The following is a 21,159-nucleotide window of genomic DNA, read 5'->3' as shown; positions in this document are numbered from 1 at the left end:
CCCTTACCTTTGATGATCTTCATATGGTTCCACTCAGCAGACATTAATTTACTCAATAAATGTTCCTTTTGTTTGATAAAGTCTCTTTATATCCAAAAACCTCTGTTTTGTTTTTCTTCAGTAATCCACAGGCTGAAACAGTCAAAAAAGGCAGACAAAATCCAAACTGTATCCGTAAAGTTCATAGAAACACGTCAAACGTTGTTTATATTCAATCCTCAGGTTGTTTTTAGCCTAAATAATCGATAATATTTCAAACGGACAATAACGTTGTCAATATAAAAGGTAATATATATATATATATATATATATAAATATATATATATATATAAATATATATATATATATAAAAGGTCGCGCGCATGAAAAAGCTCTGTGACACTTTAGGGTCCACTCATTCAGACTGCTCTTACTTCCTCAATTTTCAGAATACAAGCCTGAAACAATTTCTAAAGACTGTTGACATCTAGTGGAAGGCATAGGAACTGCAATTAGAGTCCTAAGTCAATGGATACTGCAATGGCATTGAATAGAAAAAATTAAATAAAAAATAAAAAAACTTCCCGAATTGATTTTTCTCAGGTTTTCACCTGCCAAATCAGTTCTGTTATACTCACAGACACTATTTTAACAGTTTTGGAAACTTTAGAGTGTTTTCTATCCAAATCTACCAATTATGTTTATATCATATCTTCTAGGCCTGAGTAAAAAGCAGTTTCATTTGGGCATGCTTTTCATCCAAAAGTCCGAATGCTGCCCCCTACCCTAGAGAAGTTAAGAACACATTCTTATTTTCAATGACGGACTAGGAACGGTGGGTTAACTGCCTTGTTCAGGGGCAGAACGACAGATTTTTACCTGGTCAGCTCAGGGATTCAGGAGGAGCCCGCCTGTTACGCGAATGCAGTAAGAAGCCAAGGTAAGTTGCTAGCTAGCATTAAATGTATCTTATAAAAAACAATCAATCATAATCACTAGTTAACTACACATGGTTGATGATATTACTAGTTTATATAGCGTGTCCTGCGTTGCATATAATCGATGCGGTGCGCATTCGCGAAAAAGGACTGTCGTTGCTCCAACGTGTACCTAACCATAAACATCAATGCCTTTCTTAAAATCAATACACAGAAATATATATTTTTAAACCTGCATATTTAACTAAAAGAAATCCAGGTTAGCAGGCAATATTAACCAGGTGAAATTGTGTCACTTCTCTTGCGTTCATTGCACGCAGTCAGGGTATATGCAACAGTTTGGGCCGTCTGGCTCATTGCGAACTAATTTGCCAGAATTTCACGTAATTATGACATAACATTGAAGGTTGTGCAATATAACAGGAATATTTAGACTGATGGATGCCACCCGTTAGATAAAATACGGAACGGTTCCATATTTCACTGAAAGAATAAATGTTTTGTTTTCGAGGTGATATTTTCCGGATTCGACCATATTAATGACCTAAGGCTCGTATTTCTGTGTTATATGTTATAACTAAGTCTATGATTTGATAGAGCAGTCTTACTAAGCGGTGGTAGGCACCAGCAGGCTCGTTAGCATTCATTCAAACAGCACTTTCGTACTTTTTGCCAGCAGCTCTGCTGTTTATAAATTCAAGCCTATCATCTCCCGAGATTAGGCTGGTGTAACCGAGGTGAAATGGCTAGCTAGTTAGCGGGGTGCGCGCTAATAGCGTTTCAAACGTCACTCGCTCTGAGCCTTGGAGTGGTTGTTCCCCTTGCTCTGCATGGGTAACGCTGCTTCGAGGGTGGCTGTTGTCGATGTGTTCCTGGTTCGAGCCCAGGTAGGAGCGAGGAGAGGGGTGGAAGCTATAACGTTACACTGGCAATACTAAAGTGCCTATAAGAACATCCAATAGTCAAAGGTATATGAAATACAAATGGTATAGAGAGAAATAGTCCTATAATAACTACAACCTAAAACCTCTTACCTGGGAATATTGAAGAGTCATGTTAAAAGGAACCACCAGCTTTCATATGTTCTCATGTTCTGAGCAAGGAACTTAAACGTTAGCTTTCTTACATGGCACATATTGCACTTTTACTTTCTTCTCCAACACTTTGTTTTTGCATTATTTAAAACAAATTGAACATGTTTCATTATTTATTTGAGGCTAAATTGACATACTTCCGACCGAGATGGCCGCTTCGCGTTCCTAGGGAAATATGCAGTATTTTGTTTTTTTATGTGTTATTCCTTACATTGGTACCCCAGGTAATCTTAGGTTTCATTACATACAGTCGGGAGGAACTACTGAATATAAGAGCAACGTCAACTCACCATCGTTACAACCAGGAATATGACTCTCCCGAAGCGGATCCTGTGTTTTGCCTTCCACCCAATACAATGGATCTGATCCCAGCCGGTGACCCTAAACAACGACGCCGTAAAAGAGGCAAACGAAGCGGTCTCCTGGTCAGGCTTCGGAGACGGGCACATCGCGCTCCACTCCCTAGCATACTACTCGCCAATGTCCAGTCTCTTGACAATAAGGTTGATGAAATCCGAGCAAGGGTAGCTTTCCAGAGAGATATCAGAGACTGTAACGTCCTTTGCTTCACGGAAACATGGCTTACGCGAGAGACGCTAACGGAGTCGGTGCAGCCAGCTGGTTTCTTCACGCATCGCGCCGACAGAAACAAACATCTTTCTGGTAAGAAGAGGGGCGGGGGTGTATGCCTTATGATTAACGAGACGTGGTGTGATCATAACAACATACAGGAACTCAAGTCATTCTGTTCACCTGATCTAGAATTCCTCACAATCAAATGTCGACCGCATTATCTACCAAGGGAATTCTCTTCGATTATAATCACAGCCGTATATATTCCCCCCCAAGCAGACACATCGATGGCCCTGAACGAACTTTATCTGACTCTCTGTAAACTGGAAACCACACACCCTGAGGCTGCATTCATCGTAGCTGGGGACTTTAAGGGCGTTTTGTGTCGTGCTTGCAGTGTTGAATTATGCTACTCTCTTTGTTTACTGTTGTGCTATCATCAGATAATAGCATCTTATGCTTTCGCCGAAAAGCCTTTTTGAAATCTGACGTTGGCTGGATTCACAACGAGTGTAGCTTTAATTTGGTATCTTACATGTGTGATTTAATGAAAGTTTGATTTTTATATCATGTTATTTGAATATGGCGCGCTGTATTTTCCCTGGCTATTGACCGGTGGGACGTTTGCATCCCACCTGCCCCAGAGAAGTTAACATTTCATGGGGTGAGGGACCCGTCATTAACATTTCATGGGGTGAGGGACCCGTCATTAACATTCCATGGGGTGAGGGACCCGTCATTAACATTTCATGGGGTGAGGGACCCGTCATTAACATTTCATTGGGTGAGGGACCCGTCATTAACATTTCATGGGGTTAGGGACCCGTCATTAACATTTCATGGGGTGAGGAACCCGTCATTAACATTTCATGGGGTGAGGAACCCGTCATTAACATTTCATGGGGTGAGGGACCCGTCATTAACATTTCGTGGGGTGAGGGACCCATCATTAACATTTCATGGTTAGTCTACACCTGGTTGATTTGATTGACATAAACTGCCTGCTACTCAGGCCCAGAAGCTAAGATATGCATATTATTAGTAGATTTGGATAGAAAACCCTCTGAAGTTTCTAAAACTGTTTGAATGATGTCTGAGTATAACAGAACTCATATGGCAGGCAGAAACCTGAGAAAAAAACACAACCAGGAAGTGGGAAATCTGAGGTTTGTAGGTTTTCAAGTCTTTGCCTATCCAATATACAGTGTCTATGGGGTCATATTGCACTTCCTAAGGCTTCCACTAGATGTCAACAGTCTTTAGAACCTTGTTTGAGGCTTCTACTGTGAACGGGGAGAGAATGAGAGCTGTTTCAACCAGATGTCTGGCAGAGTGCCATGACCTCACTCAGGCGCGCCCCCGTGAGAGGTAGCTGCGTTCCTTTTCCTTTCTAAAGACAAAGGAATTCTCCGGTTGAAACATCATTGAAGATGTATGTTAAAAACATCCTAAAGATTGATTCTATACATTGTTTGACATGTTTCTACGAACTGTAATGGAATTGTTTGACTTTTCGTATGGCCTGCTCATCGTGAATTTGGATTTCGGTACTAAACACGCGAACAAAAAGGAGGTATTTGGACAAATGATGGACTTCATCGAACAAAACAAACATTTATTGTGGAACTGGGATTCCTGGGAGTGCATTCTGATGAAGATCATCAAAGGTAAGTGAATATTTATAATGCTATTTCTGACTTCTGTTGACTCCACAACATGGCGGATATCTGTATGGCTTGTTTTGGTCTCTGAGCGCTGTACTCAGATTATTGCATGGTGTGCTTTTTCGGTAAAGCTTTTTTTGAAATCTGACACAGCGGTTGCATTAAGGAGAAGTTGATCTAAAGTTCCATGTATAACACTTGTATCTTTTATCAATGTTTATTATGAGTATTATGCATGTTTTGGAACTACTGGACACACCAATGTAGAATACGATTTTTGGATATAAATATGAACTTTACCGAACAAAACATACATGTAATGTGTAACATGAAGTCCTATGAGTGTCATCTGATGAAGATCATCAAAGGTTAGTGATTAATTTTATCTCTATTTCTGCTTTTTGTTACTCCTCTCTTTGGCGGGAAAAATGGCTGTGTTTTTCTGTGACTTGGTGGTGACCTAACATAATCGTTTGGTGTGCTTTCGTCGTAAAACCTTTTTGAAAATCGGACACTGTGGCTGGATTTACAACAAGTGTATCTTTAAAATTGTGTAAAATACTTGTATGTTTGAGGATTTCTGTTGTTTTGAATTTGGCGCCCTGCAGTTTCACTGGCTGTTGACGAGGTGGGACGCTACCGTCCCACATACCCGAGAGAAGTTAAACAAAAGCAGAACAGCGTGGCCAACCTTTACCAGCTCAGAGGATCTTATCAACATGTAGTGATTATCCCATAACTGTAAAATAATGTTCAATTTGTTTTCTCCATTTGACGCAACAAACTTTTCCATGTTGCAGGCAATGGTTCAATTCTGCTGAATTGGCAACACCAACAGTCCGAGCACCAGACAGACAGTTTCACTGTGGTGACCTATGTTAGGATCTGATCTAAGGTCCAGATGGGTTGTGGGTAGCAGGGGGTACGGTTTAAAGCCCAGGTGAGTTCTGGGTAATGTAGTATGATCTTACCTGGGGGAGTGCATGCCTCTACAGAGGACTGAACTAGAACAGAGCGTCTCTTGGAGGGCATTGGCATCTTCCGCTCTTTGTACTTGGCCAAGGCAGCGTGAACGGCTTCTGTATGCAGGTCTAGACAAACACAAAGATCACGCAAACTTTTATTACACAGTATCATACATATCCTGCATGCACTGTGTGAACACTTCCTGAAAAACATCCTTTAGGTTTTGTCAGCATTGGAACAGACACCTGAAAGTCTTATCCCAACCATAATACACATTTAGGGGTGGTTCCCAGGACAGACAAGCCAAATCCTGGAGTAAAAGGCATTTCCAATAGAAATTCTCCTTTGAGCTTGATGTTCAGTCCAGGACTAGACATAGGGGCAGTTTCCCAGACACAGACTAAGTCCATCTGATCCTGTATGATGGTCCTCTTACCAGATCTGAATGCTATTCATTGACTACAGCTCAGCGTTCAACACGATAGTACCGGCACAGCTCATCAATAAGCTAAGGACCCTGGGACTAAACACCTCCCTCTACAACTGGATCCTGGACTTCCTGACAAGCTGCCCCCAGGTGTCAAGGGTAGGTAACAACACATCCGCCCCGCTGATCCTCAAGAAGGGGGCACCTCAGGGGTGCGTGATCAGTCCCCTCCTGTACTCCCTGTTCACTCATGACTGCATGGCCAGGCACGACTCCAACGCCATCATCAAGTTTGCAGATGACAACAGCGTTAGGCCTGATCACAGACAACGATGAGACAGCCTATAGGGAGGAGGCCAGAGACCTGGTCGTGTGGTGCCAGGACAACAACCTCTCCCTCAATGTGATCAACACATAGGAGATGATTGTGGACTACAGGAAAAAGACTGAGCACGCCCCCATTCTCATAGAGAAGCAGGTTGAGAGCTTCAAGTTCCTTGGTGTCCTCATCACCAACAAACTAACATGGTCCAAGCACACCAAGACAGTCGTGAAGAGGGCACGACAAAGCCTATTCCCCCTCAGGAGACTGAAAGGATTTGGTATGGGTCAACAGATCCTCAAAAACGTTCTACAGCTGCACCATCGAGAGCATCCTGACTGGTTGCATCACTGCCTGGTATGGCAACTGCTCGGCCTCTGACTGCAAGGCATTACAGAGGGTAGTGCGAATGGCCCAGTACATCACTGGGGTCAAGCTTCCTGCCATCCAGGACATCTATACCAGGCGGTGCCAGAAGGCCCTAAAAATTGTCAAAGACTCCAGCCACCATAGTCATAGACAACCCCCCCAGTCCATCTGATCCTGTAGGATTGTCCTCTTACCAGATCTGAAGCGTTCATCCCGTGTGTTGGTGGCCCGAGACTTGTTGTGTTTGGATCCTGGTGGAGCAGCCTGAGATGATGTCTGGGTCCTGTTCTCCTTCTGCAGAGATGGTTCTACACAGAGACACAGTAACACACAATGAGACACATTTACCTCTAACCCTGACATGACGTCTGGTGTTTCAGGGAAATAAAATGATTATTCTAATTCTATAGTTGGAATAGTGGGCAACACTGAGTACATTGTAGATTGACATGACAACAAATCCACTAATTGGATGTTACATAGTAACATATTCAAGCTTAGCCTATTCCTCTTTGTTCTAGAAGATACCGTTGCACACAAACATCATGCTGATCTAGGCCTACACCTGGTATCAGGCTGGATAAGATAGCTACGTTTGTTCTGACTTAGATTACATTTCGCTAACAAGCTAATAGCATTAGCGGCTAACCTGATTTATTTTGGACAAAACTTAAGAAAATACAGGGCTTGGTGTGGTAAGACGAGGGAGCAAGACACCTCAACACTACCCTAGACAACTCAACACTACCCTAGACGCTGTAGCCCTAGACAACTCAAACCTAGACCCTGTAGCCCTAGACAACTCAACCCTAGACCCTGTAGCCCTAGACAACTCAACCCTAGACCCTGTAGCCCTAGACAACTCAACACTACCCTAGACCCTGTAGCCCTAGACAACTCAACACTACCCTAGACCCTGTAGCCCTAGACAACTCAACACTACCCTAGACCCTGTAGCCCTAGACAACTCAACACTAGACCCTGTAGCCCTAGACAACTCAACCCTAGACCCTGTAGCCCTAGACAACTCAACCCTAGACCCTGTAGCCCTAGACAACTCAACCCTAGACCCTGTAGCCCTAGACAACTCAACCCTAGACCCTGTAGCCCTAGACAACTCAACCCTAGACCCTGTAGCCCTAGACAACTCAACCCTAGACCCTGTAGCCCCAGACAACTCAACACTACCCTAGACAACTCAACCCTAGACCCTGTAGCCATAGACAACTCAACACTACCCTAGACAACTCAACACTACCCTAGACCCTGTAGCCCTAGACAACTCAACACTAGACCCTGTAGCCCTAGACAACTCAACACTACCCTAGACCCTGTAGCCCTAGACAACTCAACACTACCCTAGACAACTCAACCCTAGACCCTGTAGCCATAGACAACTCAACACTACCCTAGACCCTGTAGCCCTAGACAACTCAACACTAGACCCTGTAGCCCTAGACAACTCAACACTACCCTAGACCCTGTAGCCCTAGACAACTCAACCCTAGACCCTGTAGCCATAGACAACTCAACACCACCCTAGACCCTGTAGCCCTAGACAACTCAACCCTAGACCCTGTAGCCCAAGACAACTCAACCCTAGACCCTGTAGCCCTAGACAACTCAACCCTAGACCCGGTAGCCCTAGACAACTCAACACTACACTAGACCCTGTAGCCCCAGACAAGTCAACACTACCCTAGACCCTGTAGCCCTAGACAACTCAACACTAGACCCTGTAGCCCTAGACAACTCAACACTACCCTAGACCCTGTAGCCCTAGACAACTCAACACTACCCTAGACAACTCAACCCTAGACCCTGTAGCCATAGACAACTCAACACTACCCTAGACCCTGTAGCCCTAGACAACTCAACACTAGACCCTGTAGCCCTAGACAACTCAACCCTAGACCCTGTAGCCCTAGACAACTCAACACTACCCTAGACCCTGTAGCCCTAGACAACTCAACACTACCCTAGACAACTCAACCCTAGACCCTGTAGCCATAGACAACTCAACACTACCCTAGACCCTGTAGCCCTAGACAACTCAACCCTAGACCCTGTAGCCCAAGACAACTCAACCCTAGACCCTGTAGCCCTAGACAACTCAACCCTAGACCCTGTAGCCCTAGACAACTCAACACTACACTAGACCCTGTAGCCCCAGACAAGTCAACACTACCCTAGACCCTGTAGCCCTAGACAACTCAACACTACACTAGACCCTGTAGCCCTAGACAACTCAACACTACCCTAGACCCTGTAGCCCTAGACAACTCAACCCTAGACCCTGTAGCCCTAGACAACTCAACACTACCCTAGACCCTGTAGCCCTAGACAACTCAACCCTAGACCCTGTAGCCCTAGACAACTCAACCCTAGACCCTGTAGCCCTAGACAACTCAACCCTAGACCCTGTAGCCCTAGACAACTCAACACTACCCTAGACCCTGTAGCCCTAGACAACTCTACCCTAGACCCTGTAGCCCTAGACAACTCTACCCTAGACCCTGTAGCCCTAGACAACTCAACACTTGACCCTGTAGCCCTAGACAACTCAACACTAGACCCTGTAGCCCTAGACAACTCAACACTAGACCCTGTATCCCTAGACAACTCAACCCTAGACCCTGTAGCCCTAGACAACTCAACACTACCCTAGACCCTGTAGCCCTAGACAACTCAACACTACCCTAGACCCTGTAGCCCTAGACAACTCAACCCTAGACCCTGTAGCCCCAGACAACTCAACCCTAGACCCTGTAGCCCCAGACAACTCAACCCTAGACCCTGTAGCCCTAGACAACTCAACACTACCCTAGACCATGTAGCCCTAGACAACTCAACCCTAGACCCTGTAGCCCTAGACAACTCAACACAACCCTAGACCCTGTAGCCCTAGACAACTCAACCCTAGACCCTGTAGCCCTAGACAACTCAACACTACCCTAGACCCTGTAGCCCTAGACAACTCAACCCTAGACCCTGTAGCCCTAGACAACTCAACACTACCCTAGACCCTGTAGCCCTAGACAACTCAACACTACCCTAGACAACTCAACCCTAGACCCTGTAGCCATAGACAACTCAACACTACCCTAGACCCTGTAGCCCTAGACAACTCAACACTAGACCCTGTAGCCCTAGACAACTCAACCCTAGACCCTTTAGCCCTAGACAACTCAACACTACCCTAGACCCTGTAGCCCTAGACAACTCAACCCTAGACCCTGTAGCCATAGACAACTCAACACCACCCTAGACCCTGTAGCCCTAGACAACTCAACCCTAGACCCTGTAGCCCAAGACAACTCAACCCTAGACCCTGTAGCCCTAGACAACTCAACCCTAGACCCTGTAGCCCTAGACAACTCAACACTACACTAGACCCTGTAGCCCCAGACAAGTCAACACTACCCTAGACCCTGTAGCCCTAGACAACTCAACACTAGACCCTGTAGCCCTAGACAACTCAACACTACCCTAGACCCTGTAGCCCTAGACAACTCAACACTACCCTAGACAACTCAACCCTAGACCCTGTAGCCCTAGACAACTCAACACTACCCTAGACCCTGTAGCCCTAGACAACTCAACACTAGACCCTGTAGCCCTAGACAACTCAACCCTAGACCCTGTAGCCCTAGACAACTCAACACTACCCTAGACCCTGTAGCCCTAGATAACTCAACACTACCCTAGACAACTCAACCTTAGACCCTGTAGCCATAGACAACTCAACACTACCCTAGACCCTGTAGCCCTAGACAACTCAACCCTAGACCCTGTAGCCCAAGACAACCCTAGACCCTGTAGCCCTAGACAACTCAACCCTAGACCCTGTAGCCCTAGACAACTCAACACTACACTAGACCCTGTAGCCCCAGACAAGTCAACACTACCCTAGACCCTGTAGCCCTAGACAACTCAACACTACACTAGACCCTGTAGCCCTAGACAACTCAACACTACCCTAGACCCTGTAGCCCTAGACAACACTACCCTAGACCCTGTAGCCCTAGACAACTCAACACTACCCTAGACCCTGTAGCCCTAGACAACTCAACACTACCCTAGACCCTGTAGCCCTAGACAACTCAACCCTAGACCCTGTAGCCCTAGACAACTCAACCCTAGACCCTGTAGCCCTAGACAACTCAACCCTAGACCCTGTAGCCCTAGACAACTCAACCCTAGACCCTGTAGCCCTAGACAACTCAACACTACCCTAGACCCTGTAGCCCTAGACAACTCTACCCTAGACCCTGTAGCCCTAGACAACTCAACACTAGACCCTGTAGCCCTAGACAACTCAACACTAGACCCTGTAGCCCTAGACAACTCAACACTAGACCCTGTATCCCTAGACAACTCAACCCTAGACCCTGTAGCCCTAGACAACTCAACACTACCCTAGACCCTGTAGCCCTAGACAACTCAACACTACCCTAGACCCTGTAGCCCTAGACAACTCAACCCTAGACCCTGTAGCCCTAGACAACTCAACCCTAGACCCTGTAGCCCCAGACAACTCAACCCTAGACCCTGTAGCCCTAGACAACTCAACACTACCCTAGACCATGTAGCCCTAGACAACTCAACCCTAGACCCTGTAGCCCTAGACAACTCAACACAACCCTAGACCCTGTAGCCCTAGACAACTCAACCCTAGACCCTGTAGCCCTAGACAACTCAACACTACCCTAGACCCTGTAGCCCTAGACAACTCAACCCTAGACCCTGTAGCCCTAGACAACTCAACACTACCCTAGACCCTGTAGCCCTAGACAACTCAACCCTAGACCCTGTAGCCCTAGACAACTCAACACTACCCTAGACCCTGTAGCCCTAGACAACTCAACCCTAGACCCTGTAGCCCTAGACAACTCAACACAACCCTAGACCCTGTAGCCCTAGACAACTCAACCCTAGACCCTGTAGCCCTAGACAACTCAACACTACCCTAGACCCTGTAGCCCTAGACAACCCTACCCTAGACCCTGTAGCCATAGACAACTCAACACTACCCTAGACCCTGTAGCCCTAGACAACTCAACACAACCCTAGACCCTGTAGCCCTAGACAACTCAACCCTAGACCCTGTAGCCCTAGACAACTCAACACTACCCTAGACCCTGTAGCCCTAGACAACTCCACACTACCCTAGACCCTGTAGCCCTAGACAACTCAACCCTAGACCCTGTAGCCCTAGACAACTCAACCCTAGACCCTGTAGCCCTAGACAACTCAACCCTAGACCCTGTAGCCCTAGACCACTCAACACTACCCTAGACCCTGTAGCCCTAGACAACTCAACACTACCCTAGACCCTGTAGCCCTAGACAACTCAACACTACCCTAGACCCTGTAGCCCTAGACAACTCAACACTACCCTAGACCCTGTAGCCCTAGACAACTCAACACTACCCTAGACCCTGTAGCCCTAGACAACTCAACACTACCCTAGACCTTGTAGCCCTAGACAACTCAACACTACCCTAGACCCTGTAGCCCTAGACAACTCAACACAACCCTAGACCCTGTAGCCCTAGACAACTCCACACTACCCTAGACCCTGTAGCCCTAGACAACTCAACCCTAGACCCTGTAGCCCTAGACAACTCAACCCTAGACCCTGTAGCCCTAGACAACTCAACACTACCCTAGACCCTGTAGCCCTAGACAACTCAACCCTAGACCCTGTAGCCCTAGACAACTCAACCCTAGACCCTGTAGCCCTAGACAACTCAACCCTAGACCCTGTAGCCCTAGACAACTCAACCCTAGACCCTGTAGCCCTAGACAACTCAACCCTAGACCCTGTAGCCCTAGACAACTCAACACTACCCTAGACCCTGTAGCCCTAGACAACTCAACACTACCCTAGACCTTGTAGCCCTAGACAACTCAACACTACCCTAGACCCTGTAGCCCTAGACAACTCAACACTACCCTAGACCTTGTAGCCCTAGACAACTCAACACTACCCTAGACCCTGTAGCCCTAGACAACTCAACACAACCCTAGACCCTGTAGCCCTAGACAACTCAACACAACCCTAGACCCTGTAGCCCTAGACAACTCAACACTACCCTAGACCCTGTAGCCCTAGACAACTCAACACTACCCTAGACTAAAGGTCGACCGATTAATCGGAATGGCCGATTAATTAGGGCCGATTTCAAGTTTTCATAACAATCGGAAATTAGTATTTTTGGACACCGATTTATTATTTATTTTTTAAACCTTTATTTAACGAGGCAAGTCAATTAAGAACACGTTCTTATTTTCAATGACGGCCTAGGAACAGTGGGTTAACCGCCTTGTTCAGGGTTTGTACCTTGTCAGCTCAGGGATTCAATCTTGCAACCTTACGGTTAACTAGTCCAATGCTCTAACCACCTGCCTCACATTGCACTCCACGAGGAGCCTGCCTGTTACGCGAATGCAGTAGAAGCCAAGGTAAGTTGCTAGCTAGCATTAAACTTATCTTATAAAACACAATCAATCAATCAACCATAATCACTAGTTAACTACACATAGTTGATGATATTACTAGTTTATCTAGCGTGTCCTGCATTGCATATATCGATGCGGTGTGCATTTGTGGAAAAAGGACTGTTGTTGCTCCAACGTGTACCTAACCATAAACATCAATGCCTTTCTTAAAATCAATACACAGAAATATATATTTTTAAACCTGCATATTTAACTAAAGGAAATCCAGGTTAGCAGGCAATATTAAAACTTCTTATGGCTGCAAGGCAAAGTGTTGAGTAGCCAGTGAAATCGTGCCCATTTCAAACGGCCTCCTACTCAAATTCTTGCTCGTACAATATGAATGTTATTATTCTTTTTGGATAGAAAACACTTTCTAGTTTCTAAAACAGTTGGAATTATTTATCTGAGTGAAACAGAAGTCCTTCTGCAGCACTTTTCCTGACCAGGAAGTGAAATGTCAGAAATCGATGCTCTTTTCAACTTGACGCCTATACATGGTCTTGACACTTAGGAGTCTACTTAGACTCTATACGCCTTCCTATTGGTGTAAAGAGGATGTCAGAGAATACATTTTTTGTGCTCTTCTTGGTCTGTGGTGGAAAAAAAACTATTTCTTTGACGTGACCGTCCACTTCCGGTACTCTGAAGGAAGTGGGATTGACTTCTGTTTTGCCTTGGTAACGAACGGCTAACATCTCCGGCTCAAATTTTTTTTGATACATGTGACCATATCATCGTAATGTATGTTTTTTCAATATAGTTTAATCAGATTATTGAAACTTTATTCGGGAGTTTTGCCGTGTTCCGTCCTCTGACTGTGTTTACGTTGGAGAAATTTATGCCACTCGGCTAGTGCCAATGCTAATTGAAGAGGGAAATTTGCCATTCTGAATCGAAACAACGACTCATCTGGACAGAGGACACCTTCTTCAACATTCTGATGAAAGATCAGCAAAAGTAAGACCCATTTTATGATGTTATTTCATATATCTGTCGTGCATGTGAACTGGCCGTGGGCGCCCAATTGTGTGTCTATTGTAGCTACGCTAATATAGCGATACATTTTGTTTTCGCTGTAAAACATTTAATAAATCGGAAATATTGTTTGGAATCACAAGATGCCTGTCTTTCAATTGCTGCAGACTATGTATTTTTCAGAAATGTTTTATGATGAGTAATTAGCTATTTGACGTCGGTGTCTGTAAATATTATGGCTGCTTTCGGTGCAATTTCGGATTGTAGCTGAAATGTAAACTATGGTTTATACATGAAATATGCACATTTTTCGAACAAAACATATGCTATACAATAAATATGTTATCAGACTGTCATCTGATGAATTTGTTTCTTGGTTAGTGGCTATTTATATCTTTATTTGGTCGAATTTGTGATAGCACCTGATGGAGTAAGAAACTGATGGAGATAGAAAAGTTGTGTCTTTTGCTAACGTGGTTAGCTAATAGATTTACATATTTTGTCTTCCCTGTAAAACATTTTAAAAATCGGACATGTTGGCTTGATTCACAAGATGTGCACCTTTCATCTGGTGTCTTGGACTTGTTAATGTGTGAAAGTTAAATATTTAAAAAAAAAAAATAGATTTTGAATTTCGCGCCCTGCACTTTGAGCTGGATGTTGTCATAAGTGTACCCGTAAAATGTTAACCAGGTGAAATTGTGTCACTTCTCTTGCGTTCATTGCACGCCGAGTCAGGCTATATGCGATAATTATAAACGTTTTGTTTTCGAAATGATAGTTTCCGGATTCAACCATATTAATGACCAAAGGCTCGTATTTCTGTGTGTTATTATGTAATAATTAAGTCTATGATTTGATATTGAACAATTACTCCAAGTCTCAGAGCGAGTGACGTTTGAAACGCTATTAGCGCGCACTCCGCTAACTAGCTAGCCATTTCACATCGGTTACACCAGCCTAATCTCGGGAGTTGATAGGCTTGAAGTCATAAACAGCGCAATGCTTGAAGCACAGTGAAGAGCTGCTGGAAAAACGCACGCAAGTGCAAAAGTGAATCCCCGAGCTGACAAGGTAAAAAACTGTCGTTCTGCCCCTGAACAAGGCAGTTAACCCACTGTTCCTAGGCCGTCACTGAAAATAAGAACGTGTTCTTAACTTCTTATTTTTTTTTTTTTTTTACCGTTATTTTACCAGGTAAATTGACTGAGAACACGTTCTCATTTGCAGCAACGACCTGGGGAATAGTTACAGGGGAGAGGAGGGGGATGAATGAGCCAATTGTAAACTGGGGATTATTAGGTGACCATGATGGTTTGAGGGCCAGATTGGGAATTTAGCCAGGACATGGCTGCAGGGGTATTGAGTAGCTTGGATGAAAGGTGCACAGAGGTGCCCAGAGTAAACTGCCTGCTCCTCAGTCCCAGTTGCTAATATGCATATTATTACTCGTATTGGATAGAAAACACTCTGAAGTTTCTAAAACTGTTTGAATCATGTCTGTGAGTATAATAGAACTCAAATGGCAGGCAAGAACCTGAGAAAAAATCCAAACAGGAAGTGGGAATTCTGAGGTTGGCCGATTTTCAACCAAGACCCTATTGAATACACAGTGGGATACGGATGAGTTTGCACTTCCTACGGCTTCCACTAGATGTCAACAGTCTGTAGAACCTTGTCTGATGCCTCTACTGTGAAGTGGGGCCGAAGGAGACAGGAATGAGTCAGGTCTGCCATGACCTGACCATGCTCGTTCACATGAGAGGGAGCTCTGTTCCATCGCACATCTGAAGTCAATGTAATTCTCCAGTTGGAACGTTACTGAAGATTTATGTTACTGAATATCCCCTCTCTCCACTGGGATTCTCTGCCTCTAACCCTATTACAGGGGCTGAGTCACTGGCTTACTGGTGCCCTTTCATGCCGTCCCTAGGAGGGGTGCGTCACTTGAGTGGGTTGAGTCACTGACGTGATCTTCCTGTCTAGGTTGGCGCCCCCCCTTGGGTTGTGCCGTGGCGGAGATCTTTGTGGGCTATACTCGGCCTTGTCTCAGGATGGTAAGTTGGTGGTTGAAGATAACCCTCTAGTGGTGTGGGGGCTGTGCTTTGGCAAAGTGGGTGGGTTATATCCTGCCTGTTTGGCCCTGTCCGGGGGTATCATCGGATGGGGCCACAGTGTCTCCTGACCCCTCCTGTCTCAGCCTCCAGTATTTATGCTGCAGTAGTTAATGTGTCAAGGGGCTAGGGTCAGGTTGTTATATCTGGAGTACTTCTCCTGTCTTATCCAGTGTCCTGTGTGAATTTAAGTATGCTCTCTCTAATTCTCTCTTTCTTTCTCTCTCTCTGGGGACCTGAGCCCTAGGACCATGCCTCAGGACTACCTGGCATGATGACTCCTTGCTGTCCCCGGTCCACCTGGCCTTGCTGCTGTTCCAGTTTCAACTGTTCTGCCTGCGGCTATGGAACCCTGACCTGTCCACCGGACGTGCTACCTGTCCCAGACCTGCTGTTTTCAACTCTCTAGAGACCACAGGAGCGGTAGAGATACTCTGAATGATCGGCTATGAAAAGGCAACTGACATTTACTCCTTAGGTTCTGACTTGCTGCACCCTCGACAACTACTGTGATTATTATTATTTGACCATGCTGGTCATTTATGAACATTTGAACATCTTGGCCATGTTCTGTTATAATCTCCACCCGGCACAGCCAGAAGAGGACTGGCCACCCCACATAGCCTGGTTCCTCTCTAGGTTTCTTCCTAGGTTTTGGCCTTTCTTGGGAGTTTTTCCTAGCCAACGTGCTTCTACACCTGCATTGCTTGCTTTTTGGGGTTTCTGTACAGCACTGAGATATCATCTGATGTACGAAGAGCTATATAAATACATTTGATTTGAATCATGTTAAAAACATTCTAAAGATTGATTTAATACATTGTTTGACATGTTTCTACTGACTGTTACAGAACTTTTTGACATTGTCTGCTTTTAGTGAACGCGCTTCCTGACTTTGGATTTGTTTACCAAACACACTAACAAAAATAGCTATTTGGACATAAATGATGGACATTACCGAATGAAACAAACATTTCTTGTGGAAGTGAGAGTCCTGGGAGTGCATTCCGACGAAGATCACCAAAGTGAGGATTTATAATGCTTTTTATGAGTTTTGTTGACTGCACAATTTAGCGGGTAACTGTATGGCTTGCTTTTGTGGCTGAACGCTGTTCTCAGATTATTGAATATTGTGTTTTTGCCGTAAAGCTTTTTAAATTCTGACACAGCGGTTGCATTAAGAACAAGTGTATCTTTAATTCTATGTAAAACATGTATCTTTCATCAAAGTCTATGATGAGTATTTCTGTTATTTGACGTGGCTCTCTGCAATTTCTCCGGATATTTTGGAGGCATTTCTGAACATGGCGCCAATGTAAACGAAGGTTTTTGGATATAAATATGAACTTAATCGAACAAAACATATATGTATTGTGTAATATGAAGTCCTATGAGTGTCATCTGATGAAGAGCATCAAAGGTTAGTGATTCATTTTATCTCTATTTGTGCTTTTTGTGACTCCTGTCTTTTGCTGGAAAAGTGACTGTTTGTCTGTGATTTTGCGGTGACCTAACAATCGTTTGTGGTGCTTTCGCTGAAAAGCCTATTTGAAATCGGACACTTTGGTGGGATTAACAACAATATTATCTTTAAAATGGTATAAGACACATGTATATCTGAGGAATTTTAATTATGAGATTTCTGTTGTTTGAATTTGGCACCCTGCACTTTCACTGGCTGTTGTCATATCATCCCGTTAACGGGATTGTAGCCATAAGAACTGACTTGCCTAGTTAAATAAAGGCGTAAAAAAATAAAACATTTAAGAAATTGTCCAAATCGGTGTACAAAAATACCGATTTCTGATTGTTATGAAAACTTGAAATCGTCCCTAATTAAATCGGCCATTCCGATTAATCGGTTGACCTCTACTACAGACCCCTAGCACTCACGTCCATAGCCACGAAGTGCTTTGAAAAGCAGGTAATGACTCACATCAACACCATTATCCCAGAAACACTAGACCCACTCCAATGCAATCTATTGCACTCCACCCTGCCCTTTCCCACCTGGACAAAAGGAGCACCTATGTGAGAATGCTGTTCATTAACTACAGCTCAGCGTTCAACACCATAGTACCCTCAAAGCTCATCACTAAGCTAAGGACCCTGGGACTAAACACCTCCCTCTGCAACTGGATCCTGGACTTCCTGACGGGCCGCCCCCAGGTGGTAAGGGAAGGTAGCAACACATCCGCCACGCTGATCCTCAACACCAGGGGTGCGTGCTCAGTCCCCTCCTGTACTCCCTGTTCACCCACGACTGCATGACCAGGCATGACTCCAACACCATCATTACGTTTGCAGACGACACAAAAGTGGTAGGCCTGATCACCGACAATGACGAGACAGCCTATAGGGAGGAGGTCAGAGACCTGGCCGGGTGGTGCCAGAATAACAACCTATCCCTCAACATAACCAAGACTAAGGAGATTATTGTGGACTACAGGAAAAGGAAGACGGAGCACGTCCCCATTCTCATCGACGGGGCTGTAGTGGAGCAGGTTGAGAGCTTCAAGTTCCTTGGTGTCCACATCACCAACAAACTATCATGGTCCAAACACACCAAGACAGTCGTGATGAGGGCACAACAAAGCCTATTCACCCTCAGAAAACGAAAAAGATTTGGCATGGGTTAGGGTTAGAGATCGTCAAAAGGTTCTACAGCTGCAATATCGAGAGCATCCTGACTGGTTGCATCACTGCCTGGAATGGCAATTGCTCGGCACTACAGAGGGTAGTGCGTACGGCCCAGTACATCACTGGGGCTAAGCTGCCTGCCATCCAGGACCTCTACACCAGGCGGTGTCAGAGGAAGGCCCTAAAAATTGTCAAAGTCCCCAGTCACCCTAGTCATAGACATTTCTTTCTACTACCGCATGGCAAGCGGTACCGTTGCACCAAGTCTAGGACAAAAAGGCTTCTCAACAGTTTTTACCCACAAGCCATAAGACTACTGAACAGGTAATCAAATGGCTACCCCCCGAACCCCTCTTTTTACGCTGCTGCTACTCTCTGTTTATCATATATGCATAGTCACTTTAACTATACATTCATGTACATACTACCTCAATTGGGCTGACCATCCAGTGCTCCCGGACATTGGCTAACCGGGCTATCTGCATTGTGTCCCACCCCCCCCTCTTTTACGCTACTGCTACTCTCTGTTCATCATATATGCATAGTCACTTTAACCATATCTACATGTACATACTACCTCAATCAGCCTGACTAACCGGTGTCTGTATGTAGCCTCGCTACTGTATATAGCCTCTCTACTGCATATAGCCCCTCTACTGTATATAGCCTCTCTACTGCATATAGCCCCTCTACCGTATATAGCCTCTCTACTGCATATAGCCCCTCTACCGTATATAGCCTCTCTACTGCATATAGCCCCTCTACTGCATATAGCCCCTCTACTGCATATAGCCCCTCTACTGCATATAGCCCCTCTACTGTATATAGCCCCTCTACTGCATATAGCCCCTCTACTGCATATAGCCCCTCTACTGTATATAGCCCCTCTACTGTATATAACCCCTCTACTGCATATAGCCCCTCTACTGCATATAGCCCCTCTACTCTATGTAGCCTCTCTACTGCATATAGCCCCTCTACTGCATATAGCCCCTCTACTGCATATAGCCCCTCTACTGCATATAGCCCCTCTACTGCATATAGCCCCTCTACTGCATATAGCCCCTCTACTGCATATAGCCCCTCTACTGCATATAGCCCCTCTACTGGTATAGCCCCTCTACTGGTATAGCCCCTCTACTGCATATAGCCCCTCTACTGCATATAGCCCCTCTACTGCATATAGCCTCTCTACTGTATATAGCCTCTCTACTGTATATAGCCTCTCTACTGTATATAGCCTCTCTACTGTATATAGCCTCTCTACTGTATATAGCCTCTCTACTGTATATAGCCTCTCTACTGTATATAGCCTCTCTACTGTATATAGCCTCTCTACTGTATATAGCCTCTCTACTGCATATAGCCCCTCTACTGTATATAGCCTCTCTACTGTATATAGCCTCTCTACTGTATATAGCCTCTCTACTGTATATAGCCCCTCTACTGCATATAGCCCCTCTGCTGCATATAGCCTCTCTACTGCATATAGCCCCTCTACTGCATATAGCCCCTCTACTGTATATAGCCTCTCTACTGTATATAGCCTCTCTACTGTATATAGCCTCTCTACTGTATATAGCCTCTCTACTGTATATAGCCTCTCTACTGTATATAGCCTCTCTACTGTATGTAGCCTCTCTACTGTATGTAGCCTCTCTACTGTATGTAGCCTCTCTACTCTATATAGCCTCTCTACTGTATGTAGCCTCTCTACTCTATATAGCCTCTCTACTGTATATAGCCCCTCTACTGTATGTAGCCTCTCTACTCTATATAGCCTCTCTACTCTATATAGCCTCTCTACTGTATATAGCCTCTCTACTGTATATAGCCTCTCTACTGTATATAGCCTCTCTACTGTATATAGCCTCTCTACTGTATGTAGCCTCTCTACTGTATGTAGCCTCTCTACTCTATATAGCCTCTCTACTGTATATAGCCTCTACTGTATGTAGCCTCTCTACTGTATATAGCCTCTCTACTGTATATAGCCTCACTACTGTATATAGCCTCTCTACTGTATGTAGCCTCTCTACTGCATATAGCCTCTCTACTGTATATAGCCTCTCTACTGTATATAGCCTCACTACTGTATATAACCTCACTACTGTATATAACCTCACTACTGTATATAACCTCGCTACTGTATGTGGCCTCGCTACTGTATGTGGCCTCGCTACTGTATGTAGCCTCTCTACTGTATGTAGCCTCGCTACTCTATATAGCCTCTCTACTGTATATAGCCTCTCTACTGTATATAACCTCTCTACTGTATATAACCTCACTACTGTATATAGCCTGTCTTTTTATTGTTGTTTTATTTACTTACCTATTGTTCACCTAATACCTTTTTTGCACTATTGGTTAGAGCCTGTAAGTAAGCATTTCACTGTAAGGTCTACATCTGTTGTATTCAGCATTTCACTGTAAGGTCTACACCTGTTGTATTCAGCATTTCACTGTAAGGTCTACACCTGTTGTATTCAGCATTTCACTGTAAGGTCTACATCTGTTGTATTCAGCATTTCACTGTAAGGTATTCGGCGCACGTGACAAATAAACTTTGATTTGATCTGAGGGATGTAAGG

At 44.9% G+C, this 21,159-nt stretch overlaps 1 protein-coding gene across 2 annotated transcripts in view; it reads right to left on the bottom strand.

Annotated features, from left to right (window-relative positions):
- The window catches only part of dip2a (disco-interacting protein 2 homolog A), a 341,096-nt gene that overhangs the window by 224,782 nt on the left and 95,155 nt on the right, over nucleotides 1-21,159 (bottom strand). For both annotated transcript variants that reach the window (XM_055871967.1, XM_055871968.1), the window contains exons 3-4: nucleotides 6,527-6,640; nucleotides 5,220-5,339 (exon numbers count right to left, since the gene is read on the bottom strand). In XM_055871967.1, coding sequence (XP_055727942.1) covers nucleotides 5,220-5,339; nucleotides 6,527-6,640 — 234 coding nt within the window. The remainder of the gene's footprint in view (nucleotides 1-5,219; nucleotides 5,340-6,526; nucleotides 6,641-21,159) is intronic.

This window comes from Salvelinus fontinalis, chromosome 19 (genome assembly GCF_029448725.1).
Source record: "Salvelinus fontinalis isolate EN_2023a chromosome 19, ASM2944872v1, whole genome shotgun sequence".
Lineage (NCBI taxonomy): Eukaryota > Metazoa > Chordata > Actinopteri > Salmoniformes > Salmonidae > Salvelinus > Salvelinus fontinalis.
Note: the sequence above shows the minus strand (reverse complement) of the source record. Positions and strands in the feature narration are given on the sequence as shown.